The sequence below is a fragment of the Thyridium curvatum genome (assembly GCF_004353045.1).
Source record: "Thyridium curvatum strain D216 chromosome Unknown NODE_79_length_189696_cov_84.187462, whole genome shotgun sequence".
NCBI lineage: Eukaryota > Fungi > Ascomycota > Sordariomycetes > Thyridiales > Thyridiaceae > Thyridium > Thyridium curvatum.
In genome coordinates this window covers 160,507-176,443 of record NW_022156834.1, presented here as the reverse complement: position 1 = coordinate 176,443, position 15,937 = coordinate 160,507, and the positions used below count along the sequence as shown (strand labels likewise).

At 55.6% G+C, this 15,937-nt stretch overlaps 3 protein-coding genes across 3 annotated transcripts; 1 reads left to right on the top strand and 2 right to left on the bottom strand.

The window, feature by feature from the left end:
- Window positions 1–2,335: 2,335 nt before the first annotated feature.
- Window positions 2,336–3,131, top strand: E0L32_010156 (uncharacterized protein; the record flags this gene model as incomplete). The annotated part of the gene is made up of 2 exons (XM_031132743.1): window positions 2,336–2,894; window positions 2,983–3,131. 2 exons carry the CDS (start codon window positions 2,336–2,338, stop codon window positions 3,129–3,131), a joined length of 708 nt encoding a protein of 235 aa, XP_030990137.1.
- A 1,059-nt stretch (window positions 3,132–4,190) lies between these two features.
- E0L32_010155 (uncharacterized protein) lies at window positions 4,191–7,572 on the bottom strand (the record flags this gene model as incomplete). The annotated part of the gene is made up of 2 exons (XM_031132742.1): window positions 4,191–7,262; window positions 7,327–7,572. 2 exons carry the CDS (start codon window positions 7,570–7,572, stop codon window positions 4,191–4,193), a joined length of 3,318 nt encoding a protein of 1,105 aa, XP_030990136.1.
- Window positions 7,573–11,604: 4,032 nt separating this feature from the next.
- On the bottom strand, window positions 11,605–13,482 carry E0L32_010154 (uncharacterized protein; the record flags this gene model as incomplete). Its single annotated transcript, XM_031132741.1, has 3 exons — window positions 11,605–12,219; window positions 12,290–13,243; window positions 13,333–13,482. The coding sequence occupies 3 exons, from the start codon at window positions 13,480–13,482 to the stop codon at window positions 11,605–11,607; spliced, it is 1,719 nt and encodes a 572-aa protein (XP_030990135.1).
- Window positions 13,483–15,937: the final 2,455 nt, after the last annotated feature.

Sequence of the window (15,937 nt, the reverse complement as noted above, 5' to 3'; positions counted from 1 at the left end):
AGCGCATTCGTGAAAATACAGACGACTTTGACTTGCCTGAAGCACATATACTCCGTACCTTAGACGACCCAGCTGAGAGTTGAGAATGCAGGTGCTGTTGAGCCCCACGCCTATCATGCCCCTTCTTGTACTTTCCTGGACTTGACATTCGGGAGACCAGCTTGAGAGTGCTTTCCAAAACAGGCAATCGGAAACAGGAAACGTGCTTCCACCTCCGTCTCCCCAGGACTCGCAGCAGAAGAGGCAGGAGCTGGTGAGAAGATTGACGGGATCTGGCGAAGAAGGTACGTTGAGCTGACTACAGTCAGCCATCAGTTACATCCTTGGCTGCCAGATATTTCCTATCCATATTTCCTATCCACCCCCAAACACTGCCCAGTCCGCTGCTGGCACATTTCACATCTGATATCGGACCCCGAAGGAAAAGGAACACGGACGGCCGACTCCCACCTCGTCTTGCTCATCAGACTACCCGAGCATTGCCTCCCGCATCCGTTGCCACTCAGACCGAGGGCGATCACGGCTCTCGATCCAACAGTCCGGCAGCTCGCCTTCCTTCAAAGTAGCACAACCTTCAGCCCGACTTGACCTGTTGAGATAAAGACCACCTGTGGATGCTCAGCCTGGCCCAAAAGCTCCCGTGCTGTTAGTGCGATTTTTTTCGGGATGGCGTTATGAGATGGTGGTGTCGTCGTGGCAGGCCGATGGTGGGGTTAGTATAGCAGGGATGGCGACCGATTTCCTTGTCTGGCACCAGTAGCCCAGCAAGCCATCCCACCTGCATTCATCACAGCTTACCATTTGCTCCCATCTTTACCTATCTTCACGACTCGGGATCCTGCGAGTTTTCTCGTACCCATCTGCGTGAGATCCCTTCAGGTCGTCCCCTCATCTGAGGAGGCAGGCCTCCCCGTGGCGATGCTGACCTATCAGATCCCTGACAACCGCCGTGCTTCGTGATACAAGTCCTACGAACTCGCTACTGATCATCTCTGACCGCACCGTACCCGTAGCCTGGGTCCCGCAACCGACGGGTTACTGAAAGAAGATGGGTTTGACAAGGGGGGAGGGGGGCCTCCACCCACCTCGCCGTGCATAAGTGTGTACCTGAGTATCTGTGTGTGGTTCTTGTCTGTGAATCCAGGTCTGGCTCTCACATCCATCTCACGCACGGCTACACCTAACCTACCCAGGTACCCTACTCCAATTTTTCCGGGGAGCATGTGTTTCGTATCCTACTGGCTCACGGCCCTGCTCAGCTCCGTTGATAGCTGGCCAGTCTCCCCAGCATCAGAGGTATCAGAGGCAAGCGATTGCGCCACTTCATCAACTAGTGCACCTCGATTCACACAAGAACCTACTTGTACATGCACCTGCAACTTGGTCCTGCTCGCCTCTGCTCAGCGCCATCCAATTGGCATGGTGTGCTCAGATGGCGGGCACTCTTGCTGATATCGCGTTGATGCCTCTCAACCTGACAGGCGGACACACAGAGACAGACAGACACACACACACACACAGAGAGAGAGAGAGAGAGCCACAGCCAGTGTTGATCTCCGGCGTACTGTGCACTACCTATTCCGTACCTCTCTTGGGTAGTATGTAGGTACGCAGCCTCTTCTGGGCCGCGGAGGTTGCAGAACGACACCTGGGCGACAAAAGCAAACGCAACGCCCGCACGTCCCGGGCTCACCCCTCTTGCGAAACCTCGTCGATGGATCAATCGATCGTTTGGCGACACACTAAGAGCTTTTTTTTTCTCCTTTTGGGCTCCACCGGCTGCGGAAGACCCTGTCAGTTCCCACCCTGCTACCACCCGCTAGTCTCCGTGTGCAGATTTGCTTCTTCATGGACGTTTTTCCCTCCCTCCTCCATGCCATGATGGACGATGGACCAGGCCTGCACGCAGCTAGCTTCTTTCTGATGTGATCCTGCCACGCTCTGCCAAATCAAACGCAAAACCTGCCAGCCTGGAGCAAAGCAAGCACTGTTCGCTGTCTTAGCCAGACCTACCAAAAACCTTGCCGAGAAAGTACCTGACCAGGCCCTGGCCTTGCTCGTACCGTCCCTACCGACCTCCCCGTACTGTACCATACCGCCGCGCCGTGCATCCCTGATCTCTTGGGCAGATTGTCAAGCAATCAATTCTTACTTCGTACCTCGCTCGACACCCCCAAGCCCTTACCTGACCACACACCCCTCCAAGCCGGGGTGCTGCAGACAAAATTTCTCCTAGATACGCAACACGGTCTATCCTCTGTGCGCCTCCTGCTCCTACTCCTCCTTCCTCTCTCTCTCTCTTCTTCCTCTTCTCCTCTCCTTCTCTTTCCTCATCATGAGCTCCGCGCCCGCTCCTCAGAGTAGTCTGCCCGCTGGTTCAGAACAAGCCAGCGCCGGCATTGCCCATCCCACGACCACCACCCACGCCGCCAACCCCTCCACTAGCCAGGATGCCCAGGGAGGACAGTCCACCACCGCCTCCGCCTCCGCCGCCGAACTCGCCAGTACAAAGGTAGCCCTGTATGGCGCTCTCCGGCGGTTCCCGGACTTCCCCATCAAGGGCATCAACTTCATTGATATCATGCCCCTCTTCCTCGACCCCAAGCTCCAAGAAGGTCTCCTCCACGCGCTCGAGCTCCAGGTCCTCCTGCAGTTTGGCGGCGCCCGTCCCGATGTCGTTGTCGGCCTAGATGCCCGAGGCTTCCTGTTCGGTCCCCCGCTGGCCCTGCGCCTCGGCGCCGCATTCGTCCCCGTCCGGAAGCAGGGCAAGCTGCCCGGCCCGTGCGTCACGGCGGCGTACGAGAAGGAGTACGGCGCCGATTACTTCCAGATGCAGGACGGCTCTATCCGTTCCGGCCAGAAGGTCCTCGTCGTCGATGACATCATTGCTACCGGTAAGTCCCCCCTTCTCCGTCGTTGTGCTGTGACAGCACATGTCTACACATGCAAGGAGAAACTGACCACCCGGTGTTCTCTCTACAGGCGGCTCCGCCTATGCGGCTGGTCAGCTGGTCAAGCAGCTCGGCGGCGATCTGATTGGCTACCTCTTCATCCTCGAGATCCCGTTCCTCAAGGGCAGAGACAAGCTGGGCGGCGTGCCCGTTTCGACTCTTCTCGAGGAGGCCGAGTAGCCAAGTGCTTAAGGCGGCCGACGAGCACCACGAGAGAGCTCCGATCTGGTTCCCAAGTGCTCTGCTTCCATCGACCGATTCATCCGACCTGTGCATTTGTTGCTTGGACGCTCTTCGACCATTTTCCACATTTGAGCTTCGGGGGAGATCTACCTATTTTTTTTCTTTTTCCAAGAGGGGACTCAATGTCTTGGAGACTGAGGAAACGTTAGATGGGGGGAAGGGGGGACATTGCGGGAACCGGCTTTTGCGGATAACATCACGAAATACCAAGGACGAACAACACACAAACACAAGACTTATAAACTAATTGTCACCCTCTCCAGGGGGGGGGGGGCGCCCTTCAAAAAATATACGGTACCGGCGTTTTGCGGGATTGAAAAAATTGCCCTCTTTCCTCTTCTTATCCTCAGGGGGGGTGGGGGGGGGGGGGGTTGACGACGAACTCTGGGCAGGATGGGTGGCTGGGTGGCATGAGCGCTACATATATATAGACTTGGGAGGTTGGACGTAATGGGTTGGGTTTCTTTTCATACCGGACAGGAGGGGGGGGACCTTCTCGGACCCCATCATATATCTTTGAATGAAATAATCGGCATCTCCTGCACTTATTGATTGATTGACAATACCCATTTGCAAGTAGTTATGCCATGGGGCTGCTCAGTGACGGGAATGTACTGGGAGCAGTCCTTCGAGTGGAGAAATCATGACGGGAACTTGTCCAGAGGTGATTCGGCCGGGTGTTCCGGGCTCAACACGAAGAGGAGGTGTCTAGATCTTATGTGTATTCAAGCAACTGGCTTTACTGCCGTCTATCAATTGCGCTGCTACCCCATGTCCGTCCATCCTATGTACAAAAGTATGCTGCAGGACAGGTTTGTAAATGAATAACAAAAGCCGCAGCCAGGCCTTCCTTCAACCCCTCTCTCATTCCTCATAAAAACTTCATCGTTCATTGATATCCCTTCAAGCTCGTGTGGGAGGGGGGCCAAGCAAGCAAGCAAGCAAGCAAGCGCAAAGGGGAGGGAGGGAGAAGAGGGAAAACGCTTCTCTACCTGCTCAGAGCAAGTTGGCCGTCTCGCCGTCATCGATGATCAGGTTGCGCACCCTGAGCCCCTGGCTCTCGACGTAGTGCCTCCGCGAGATGCCCAGCCGCGCCGCGCCGGCCATCTCGGCGTACGCCGCCTCCCCGCCGCCCACCATGACCATGGCGATCGGGTGCCGGCGGACCAGGCCGCCGGGCGTCCGCTGCACGTCGTCGAGCAGGGGGCGGATCAGCTGCTCGCCTCCGCCGCCTTCCCTGCCTGCCTGCCCCCCTTCGTTGTCGTCGTCCGAGACCACGACGACGAGCTGCAGGCTGCCGGGCTTGGGCGTGGCGGGCGGTATGTTGGCGAGCTTCTCGCCAAAGGAGCAGCCGCCGCGCCGGACGAGGATGACCTGGTGGTCGCGCGGCGCCGACTCGGGCAGGGGCTCGGCGCAGGCGTCGCCGGCGGCGAAGACGGTCGTCCAGGGCAGCACCGAGGCGTCCACGGCGCCGGAGCTGGGCACGTGCGACCCGGGCGGGATATCTACCGGCGGGAGCGGCGCGGCGCCGATGCCCGTCGGCGTGATGGCCGACGCGTTGAGGAGGATGTTGTATGGCTGGTTTTTTGCCACGTGGCGCCCGACGCCCGGGATGCCGGTGGCGAGGGGCGCGCCGTCCAGAGACGAGACTATGTGCTGGAAGAAGGACTTGAAGAGCGTGGCGATATCGGAGGGCCGCATGCTCGTCGAGGTGTTGTCGCCGTCTTCCGTTGCCGAGCCTCGCTTGGCATCTATATCTGCTATGTGTAACGAGGCGGATTCAAAGCCCGCCTCTTCAGTCTCGGCGTCCTCGAGAGAAGGAGCCATGTCGGGTGTGGTGTCGTTGTCACCGCCAAGTATTACCTGATGAAGATGGTGTAGTTTGACAACCACAGGATCACGAACCAGGTTGAACCTCGGATCCGATATCTGGCCGAGCACGGCTCGATCGATTACGACCGATTCGTCGCGGCCAAGCGGCACATTATTAACGCGCGTGATCCGCCACTCCTGGTCGTTCTCGTCCTCGAGGCGCAATGTCAGCTTGAGACCAGAGATGCTAAGGACTCTGATCTTGTCTATACTGAGGCGTTCCAGATTGACATTTCCGAGCATGATGTTGAATGCACTGCCACCCGCGGGTTGCTGTTGAGTCTGCGCGAATTCGAGAGATAGCTCCACTGGTTGATTCACCTTGGCGCATATGCCGTCGTCAGGCAGCAGACTGGGAGGGAGCGTCCAAGGATAAAAGGTGTAGTTTGAAAGCGAGGTTAGGGGTCCAGGTAGTGAAGTAGCGTAGTGTGCGGCATGCAAGTCAGGTGCTAGATGGAGGTCAAGTAATCTTGAAGGATGATATATATCCGTTCTCGCCGCGATGATCGACCCAGTCAGGGGAACTTCTTTCGGGGGAACAGGGCAAGAGTTCGTGAATGGCTCTCCTGTATAAGTATCGACCTCCTTTGTCGTGACCGCGGGCGCGCGCTTCTTTCGAGGCGGTTGCTGCTTCTTGGGAATGATGAGAGGGTGGCCTTCGGTAGTGAAGACATATGCCGCATCCAAAGAATTGAGCGGATGCCCGTCGTCGAAGAGCAAATACATGTACTTGGCGGTTTCTCCGAGAAAGAAACTTTCCATGCGATCGCTCTTCTCGCCATCGAGGACATTTTGCAGACCTGCCCAGCCACACTCGGTCCAACATCGCCGAGTAATGTCGCGAAGGACCATCTCGCCCACATATAGATACCAGGGGTCCTTGGTAGCGCGGTAGATGTGGTAGACGGACTCGATGAACTCAGGCCGCAGGGGCCACCAGCCCAGGCCACCCTCCACTGTCTTGTCCCTAAGAGACCAGCGCTCCGGCAGAGCAGAATACTTGGTCCAGACCGCGGTGTAAAGAAGGTTCGTCTCGATGGCCTCCTCTAGCTCGCCGGCCAACGTCAAGAGGCCAGAGTAATAGGCCCCTAGGCTGTCAATCCATTGTGAAGCCAGTGAGCCTGTCCAGATATTGACATTCACATAATGCGGATGATCCCTGTCGCTGTAGAGATGCCTCTTGATGGCCGCGTGTGCTTGATGCCAAGCAGCGAGGAAGGAGTCTGGGGAGTTCTCCTCGTCGCTCAAAGGAGGGAACAGCGGGTTGGGGTTGAACTTGGTAGGCCGCGAATTGGTCTCAAGACCCGTCCGGTTCGGCAGTCCGTGGCCAGAAAGGAGAATGTGTGACTTGAGGGCGTACTCAAAAAAGCTGTCGGCACCTGCGCCGATGACAGAGAAAGCTCCGACCCATTTTCCGTGTTCAGCATCAACACCGGCTCCAATGAGCCCGATTTCGCTGCGCCGGTACCAGACAGCCCAGAAAGCGCGTTTGGCGAGCTCTTCAAACTTCGGATCGCCCGTCAGACGACTAAGCACCGTGAACTCGAGCACCAGACTGCCAGCGCCAGCACTACACGTCTCGGTAATTTCGGGAGGTCCCTCGACGTTGGCAGCCCCATCAGTGCCGTACAAGGGAGAGTTGACGTAGAAGGGAATGCCGTGGCGCAGGTTGACTCTGGGGTATGGCATGCCGGTCGGACTGTAGAACGCAGGAAGAAGGCGAGTAGCCAGGTCCAGAGCAAGACGCAGCAACTGCCCGTCGTACTTGAGACCATTGGGCCAGGATATGGTTGGCACCTTGAGGGTGTCCTCGGAGCGTGGAGGATGGTAGCCGTTGATAGGAAGTTCTCCAATCGCAAATAGATGCGCGCTCAGGAGTCCGCCAACCCCACGAATGACGGTCTCAAAGACCTGCACCTTGCTGTCCACATCGAAGCCTCGACCCCGGAGCCCTTGCCCGCTGGGACCAGACGTGCCATCTCCGTACTGTTCTACCAGTGCAGCAACTCCGTCTTGGAAGTCTCGAAGAGCTTTGGGTCCCGTCTCTCTCTTATCCGGTGGGGCGGAAGCTAAGATGGCCAGTGTCGAGAGGCTGTCGATCAAGGTCAATGAGTAGTTTCCGAGCACATCGTTGAGGGCTATGTTCCCAGGGTTTTGCGTGTCGCGAGTCAGAGGGACACAAGATACTGGTCGGAGCTGTAGACAAGACGGCTTAGCACACTGACATTGAATTCGTAGGGGTGACTTGCAGGGTTCTTACCTCGTCCTCGGGAAAGGCTATGTCCATGTAGTTGTCGTAACCATGGTAGAACATGTCTACAGTTTCCGCGCGCAACTTCTCAATGCGCCTGGCCGGCATGGCATCTGCCACGCCGGGCCAGAGCAGCAAGGAAACCAGTACAGTGAGTAGCCATGGCGCCATGAAAGCGAGGCTGAAGCCCGCCCTGGACCCGGACCCGGAGCAGCCTCTGACCAATGAGCAACAGCCCATAGCGGGCGTCAGCATCACCTGCGTCGTAAGGTAGAGGGATGCATGTGTGACAAGGTCCAGATATGACCCGCTTCAGGGCGGAAAGAGTCGAAGGGTCCTATGGAGCACGCAGTCGAGGCAGGCTAGCATCCATGGACGACAGTGTCTGGAAGAGCCGCATGAGCTAGAGAGGCGATTGGGATGACAGCGAGCCGGTTTGCGTGGTCTCGCGACACTAAAGCGTCCATGGGCCAGCAATGCACGCTATGCTGTCATCTTCCGGGGTAAGGGATCGCACGCAAGCCACCTGAGGCGCAAAGTGGGGCTCCAGACCGACCAGCCGATTACTCATCCGCTGTTTGTACCTACCTCTCACCAAATGCTTCTTCTGTTCCGCTCTCCTTACCAAGTAAATCCTCAACTCATGCAGACATCCACTGGGGTTATCAGACTCCGTATGAAACAACCCAAACCGCAGTAACGCTCGAATTTTAATTTGGCCTGGTGTTTTCAATGACGTCCCGAAACCCCTTCCACCTTTGGATTCGACACAGCATCGTTTCCTCCTTCACACTTACACGGCAGGAAGATGCTGCCGGGGCAGTCCACATGTCTTGACCTGACATCAGGCATACCCACTCTATGGCCTCCCTGACGGGTATAAATGCATCTCGCGCGACTCCTCAGGACGAGGCTATCGGCCTTTTCTTGCTCCAGGGGTAGGTCACCCAAGAGGCCCGTGCAAGACCTCTGGTTTTGTCCCCCGGGAACGTCAACCTTGGATCGGTGCCCTGTCCGCACTTTGCTAGCGCCTGGCACGTCGATCTCTACTTACAAGCAACCTTCCTGGCCGATGGTGTTCACATGTCCATTATGCTATACAAGCACCCTTCAGGTGCCGTTGGACTGCATCTGGAGTGAGAATGGTGTGGCCCGTCCATCTCCGTCATTGGTCCAGCAAGTGTAGGGCTCAATCTCAAACAACCGGGGGATGCGGCCGCGGTGGCAGCTCCCGAGCCAATCCTGCATATCCTCCTCCTTTCCAACAGCCCTATGACTGCCCTACGGTTTGAAAGGAAAGCCGAGGGGGCGCTATATCGGGCCGTTGAGCCACTATCACGCGTCTAAGGAACATCCAAGGGCATCGCGGTGGTCGGCAAACTGACAGTTGGTGCCGGTACGGTACCTAACCGCTGGCGACAAGGACAAGCTTATTCTCGACCCAACAGTCTGGACGCCTTGAATCAGCGAAATTAATCCGAAAATGCGAACCATGCTGCTCAGATGTGAGGTGCCGCGAACCACGCAGGGTGTGGCATGCGGCACGACCACCTCGGCCACACATCTGTGCTACCGTCTTTGCCCGGTGCAATACTCGGAGGACGCTCCAGTCCTACCCGCTCAGGAAGGTCGCCTGAGGAAGACTCTCGTGAGAGCACCGCAGGTTCTTTGGGTGACAATCCTCCATAGCACCACTGCCTCCACCCATCTTGCAAGATTTCTCAGGAATGTAAGAGTGAGAGGCCTAGGCGCCCCTGATGACCTGAGGTGAAGGTGGAAGCGATACGCATCCCGCATCTACTTGTACCAACCCCCAAGTCTAGATCCTGGTCTTCGCCGCCCGTGCCCCGAACCGGTGAGAGCTCCAAAGGAGTCGAGAAACACTCCACCGCAGCAGGCACGGGACGCGGATCAATGTTTGCATTCAGGCGCCTGGTTGGTGTCATTTGCGGGACATCTGCCTATTTGTCGACGCAAGCGAGCAGACTCGGGCGCCGCGAGATCTGTTGCTCCGCCCGTGACGGTGCAATCCCACACCTCTCGTTATAGTCTAGCTGTCACATCCTTTGCCTCTAACTACCTAGGTAGGTAGATTCCTCGCCGTTGTGACGACAAGGTAGGCCAGCCTTACAGGTTACGGCCGAGATCTCAGCGGGCGGGCAAATCTGCTAGGGTGCTATGGCAGTTGGGTGGCGTGTTGTACCGTTCCGCTTTGATCGACCGCGGAACACATGCCGCGGGACGGCGCCCCCAAAAAAAGAAACTCGATTCTCCAGAACCGAACCGGGGAAACTGTAAACATAACTTGATACAATCAACGCGGGAGGCGGAGGGAAAAATATACCGAGGTGGCAGTGGATAAGCCTCACTCAATCTAAACTGCAATTTGGGTGTCAAGCACTCTGCCTGCCTTTGTGTGACACAAAAGCCGTGCCTCATCTGTGCGTCTGTCTACCTATCGACAGATGGCATCGGTGGCGGCAACAGGACAGACACAGGAAAGGTTTCACAACTGGGGGGTGTGGGAACGACGCATGTCCAGGAGACAGAAAAGAGCGAGAGTGGGAAAAAACAAAACAGAACTGGACTTGGGGACAACTCGAGCCTGCGCTGCGGCCGGCCCAAAGGGGGGGACGGCCATGATAGGATCATTCCTGCATTTCCTTTCCACTTTTTTCGTGATGCTAATTTCCCACACTGTCGGTAGCGAGGGCGCGACAGAGAGGTAGGTACAAGGGGAGAAAAAAAGGTGATGGCGGAGAAAAAAGAAAAGAAAAATAGACACGCCCCCCCCCCCCCTCCCCGGTCCGCAATGCCTCCGTTCTCGCATGAATAGAGAAAGTCGTTTGCAGAATTCAGGGAGGTCTCTCTCTCTCTCTCTCCCCGCCCATCCATCTCGCTCTTCCGGAGTCAGGTATCCCTTTCGGCCCCCTTGTAGTACTGCAGACACAGACAGACCTGCTGTCCGTCTGTCCACTGCTGCTACCACCCCAAAGCGCTTCGGGTTGGCCCATCCGGCATCCGCCGGAGAGAAAAGGACGACAAGGGAGGATCAAAGTGGGCAAAAAAGAGCTGGTTAGGTACTGAGATATTGTCCCCCCCCCTCCCTCGGAAGAGAATGTTGGTGGTGTTGCTGCGACCCTCTAAGCGCCGCCCCCAAACTCTCGGGAAGGGGCTTGGGCTTGTGAACGGACGACTCACGGCGCGACACGAAAGCCATGCAAAGAGGGCTGGCTGTCAAGCTTGCTATCTCCGGGGGCCCAACAGGCGCGGGGGGGAGTGGGTGATGAACCAGGTTCAAAACCCTTGGCTTGTGGGAACGGTGAGTTGCAGTGAACTGCACATCACTTGACTTCCCACGTGTGATCTGGACTGCTTGCGAGGCCAGCACTCGTAACTCCTCAAACATCAAAGTGTTTGTAAGATCGGTCAAGTGTGTTATTTAAACAGTCTAGGTCAAAAAGGTCTAATTTGATCGCCAGATAAGGTTGGATAAGTCGAGGCTGCATCCTCGCATCTGTTTTTGCCGTTAAAGTGAAACCTTGTGTATTCTGTGTGGGTTCGGTCACGCTGACAACAGCTCTTTAAATATGTCCAAAATAGACACGAGACCTATAGGTGTGTTGCACTGCCATCTGCGAGTATTGTGTTTGGGTATCAAATAAGTACCAAGTGACATCGACGTCATGAGACCCGTTCTCTTTCCGGGCGGCAACCCATATCAGATATATTGTTGGAAAGCAACACAAAGAGAAACACAATATCGAGGCACACTGATATTCTCATGACGATTGGACAGCAAGCTACGCTTGACGACACTCAATACCCCTTCCTTTGTCAGTCTTGATGGTAAAGCAGTCAAGGAGTTCCATATCATGTTTGGTGTGCCACTTCTAAGAAGATTAGGAAACAATAACAAAAACGAAGAACAATTCAGGTATCGTGCAAAGTTACCCACCCCACCAGTTGTTCCAATTCGCAAACAATGCCACCCAAAAAAAGTATGAACAGTCCGAACCGGAATGGCGTAAGCCTGTGATCGCTGTCTTTTGCTCATAGAAAAGAAACATTGCCCTGTCCTGATCCAGCTGACAGAAAGCTGCAAAGGAATGTTTGTATGCCCAAAGACGGTACAAGATATTGAAAAATGCCAGATCAGACAGTAAGTATACGAGACCTGTCAGAATGAAAGATGGTAAGAATAGTTCGAAAATCCCAATCTTGTGGGCAGGACCGAAACAGCTCGTGGTGGTGCTGAAATTCCAGAAGCTCGTCATCCCCGAGCAGCTATCCGGATGGCGCAAACGGTCTGTTCTGAAGCCTGGAATGAGCAATCAGTTGCTCACAGGCTTGACGAGCTACTCGCTCGCTCTGGTGACTGCCTACGTGTTGGGAATGGCCCATATCGCTCCTCGTGTAGGTCATGTCCATCATCTCTGGGGTGGAAGTAAAAGCTGGCGAGTGGCTCTCTTCCTTGATTGCGTACTTGCGGTCGAGTTGGTCAAGAACTTGGTCTTCCTGCTCCGTGGTGTATTCTGGCTCGTCCGAGAGTGCCATCGTCGTCCCAGGTATGACTTCATAAGTAGTTGGGGGAGCTGTCATATGGTGAGGAAAGGGGTACTGAGCATGCGGCATGTCGACGGGTCTTCCCCAGCTCATCATTGCGTTGTGTTGATGCTGTTGCTGAGCGGCTCGCTTTCGTTGCGCTAAACGATTACGGCGGCGGAGCTTTGTTGCCTCGTCCATCGTTGGTTCTTCGAGACCCATTTTGACTAGTTGAGACTCGATGTGTTGTGGTTTCCACTCCCAGATTTGCGCACCGCCGAGTTCCTTCATCCTCGCGATTATGCGTGCGTAGCGACGTTCTTCTTCGTAAAAGAAAGCCTGTCTTAGTATGTCCTTCTGTTCGTGGAGTCAGTCATACCATTGCCGATCCTTGATCCCAGGAAGTTGCGCCAGCAGCTGTACTTACCTCGCCTTCGGGCCAGATCGCATGCTTGCAGACGGCCCGTGAGATTTTCATCTGCAGGGCTGCCTTTTCCTTTGTGCACCCAAAGCGCTTCTCGTAGCCACTCTTCAACTGGTCCCACATTCCTTTACCCTTCTCGTCCACGAGTTTCTTTCTGAGATCGAACAGGTACCTCTCTTCCTCGCTTGCCTTGTCACTAAGCATCAGCTGCGGCACCGCGCCCTGCACAGGCCGTGGGACATGACTAGAGCTCGAGTGAACGCTCGGCGGCTTGGGAGCACGGGAACTGCCTTTTGATTTCTTACTTCGCTCTCTTGTCTTCTTTGCGTCTTTATCTGCGGCAGTGCTTCGGAGAGTCTGCCCTGGGCGTCCTGGGGCTATCGGTTGCAGCATGGTAGGATCTCTGAGTTCTTGGATGGTTGAGGGACGAGGGTTTCTGAGCATGGAAGGCTGCGGCTCAGCGAGGATAGGTGCATTTGTCGGCCCTGCAGTGGTGCTAACAATGCCATTTCTACCGGAAAGGGGCGAGTCCGGATTTGCTTTGAGGAAGAAGCTGGGCTCAACACCGACGTAGCCTTGATAATTGTTGGTCTGGCCAGGGGCAGGATACTCGGACTCGGTCGCTGGTTCAGAAACCCCATAGTGGCCGTAGTAAGGGACGGGTGCACTGTCCTTCGGAGACGCCCCGCCCATGTAGGCAATGTCGAAATGACTCTCGGGCTGGGCATGGATGGTATTTATGGGCGAGGATGCCTGGCTGGACACGCCCATGTCGTATGGTCCGTAGAACATTCTGCTGCTTCCAGGCGGTGTCGGTTGTTGGGCACTAGAAGTGGATGGGTGATAGGTCTGGCGCAGTTGTTTTTGCGCTGTTTGCTGAATCGGCGGCGAACCAGGACCGGAGACCGGAGTGAGAAGAGTTGAGTCTGCCGTAGCGGGATAGTTGAAGCTTGACACCTGGGATACCCTTCAGCAACCGCCGACTTAACTATCGCCTACAGGCGAAGCACGCAGCGCGTCAGATCCGCGGGAGTTGCCACACTTACAGCACTAAATGGAGTCAGGTCTTGTGGGGTGGCGTAGGCAATGGTAGTTGGCGTGTTGCTGGAGCATGTGGCATGGACCAGACGGGTATCAACGTGCATGCGATCTGTTCGTTGCTGGCCGTTTGGCGCGCCGAAGGGAGACCCTGACATGACCAGGTAGGCGGATTGCCCAGCTCTAGTTCGTCAATCAATAGGTAGAGAGCCAAAGAGACGTAGTGTAGAGTAGTTGGACAATAGAGCAGTTGGAAGAGACGAGAGGCAAAAGAAGAGATGTGAGGTCGTCAAGCTCTGGAGGCACGATGTATCTTGAGTCGGACGTGGTGGCGTGGGACGGACTGTTATATGTCTGTGGTTTGGGAGAGAAACATGGGCTTCAACAAGTCAATCTTCGAGTCTGCCTCTCGGGGTCGACTTTTGTGGCCAGGCTCCAGAGAAAGGATGATTCGAAAGCAAGGGGACACTGCCTTATTATCAAGGAAGAAGGGTCGTGGTGTGGTCTGTCGTCAAGGGTAGTGGAAGAAAGTCGAGAGCGGGAGCAGAGGGTGGATTAGGCAGTGAGTGGTATCGATGTGAACAGGGTGGAGAACATCTCATGGTTCCTAGGGCCCGTTCCTGGAAACCGCCCTGAGATGCATGTACACACTTCTGAAAGATGCTCGATGTGAGGTACTGCGTGCCTGGCCCGATGCCTCTCTTGACGATCGACCAGGCAGGGGGGTTGACATGAATGCATTCGACCAACAGGGGACAGCGACTTGACTTCTTCTTTCATATGCGGGGGCATGGCCGTGGGTACGCATAACCGCCGACCGCTTCTCAATGGCCTGGGCTCAGTCCTGCCGTGGGCAGGGGGTGGCATCATGGGCAGGGGGGGTCAGAAGCAAGCAAGCCACGATGGTGGTGGTGATCCATCGAGATATTCCGCACAGGCATGCATGTCTATACAGACAGCTCAGACTACCACGGTACATGACCCGACAAAACTCCAGGAAAGCACCCTGGCGAAGCACTGCTACCCATACTACTCGGGTCTAGTCAAGTTCTCGTAGGCGGTTGCATATGTCGGTGGTGTTGAGGCGCCTAACCCCGACTTTCGTAGTGGAACTCTTGGGCAAAAGTACTGTCTACGCCCTCTGAACTTCGGCTCAGGGACAGTCGCAACGCATGGCGAGCGAGACTCGGCAATGGCACTGCGACTTGCGGTCGGAGCCGGTAGAGACTGGAGAATGCGCCCACTTGCCTTACCCGAAAGGGGAGCAGAACAAATCAGCGCACATTGGAGGCTTGACAGTCAGATAAGTCGACACCATTAGCAGAGGGGGGTGTGCTGAAAGAGGCAAGGCAAGGCAAGGCAAACAGCGTGGGCGGGCGGGAAGGGTGTGCTTCTTGGGCAGAGCACACAAAAAGTGCAAATGCAAACAGGACCCCGAGTTTGGTCTGATGTGTGTGTGTGTGTGTGTGGGTGGGTGTGGTGAAAGTGGAAACGGGTGCTTGTGACGAGATACGAGCCAGAAAATCCCAGGGAAGCGTTTGCCGAACCCTTCACCTTCAAAGTATGTAGGTAAAAGACAGATGCAGGTGGGATGGGGTCCAGAAAAGTAGAGGCAAATGGAAGACACAGGAGGAATAGAGGAAGAGAGGGACAGACAGGACGAAGGCATTCCTCGGGAGCAAAATCGGTGCCGATATCATTACCAGCAGTAGGGAGTGCCCTTGTCATTCACGCACGCCTCTGCAGTGGACCGGCTTTCCACCGGGGGTTTGTACCTTGACTGATGCGGGCCGTTACCGGGGAGGGAGGAGTGTGTCACAGAAACCAAGATGTGATACGATCACTCAATAACGGAGGAACCAGGAAAAGACACAGCGAGGATGACATGGGATATCAATGGAGGCAAGTGAGCATGGCATTCGAGGCTTTCTCAACTATTTGGAATCAAAGTCTGGTCGACACGTGGAAAAGAAAAGCTCCTCGACCGCCTGAGCTTCGAGTAAAGAAAACGGCCGAGGCGAATCGAGTTGAAAAGTGACAGTTGAGGAGGATCAGCAGGTGGGAGGGGAGGGGTGGAGGGTCCGGAGGGAAGTCGCGACAGAGAGAGAGAAAGAAGTGAGTGAGAGAGTAAGAGGGTGTGTGTCTAGGAAAGGAACGAAAAAACTGACGAGCATGGGAAAAGGGAAAAGATTGACTAGGTCAGTCAATCGCTTCTGTCTGGCCTCCTCTCCCTCTCAGTCCATGAAAAAAAAAGTCAAGGCCGAGAGGACGAGACAGGACAGGCCCCAGGGCAGACAGAGAAAGAGCTGCCTTGGGTGTGTGCGGGAAAAGAACTTGAACGAGGGAAGGTGGTGGTGGTCCAGTCCTCGATGGCGGAAGGAGCAGGGGTTGGTGTTTGGAGAAGTGGATCCCCTAAACTTGGGTGGGTGGGGATGCATCCTGGTACGTACGTACCATGTAGCTCTCTAGGTACCCAGGTACCTACTTGCCTTCTGAGCGCGGCCATTGATGAAATCCATTCCACATTCCGCCATGGCATGAGGCTAGCCAGGATGAACCATTCCCCAGGCTGCCGATTCTTTTTTTTTTTTTCCCTTGCCAGGGACAGTAGCT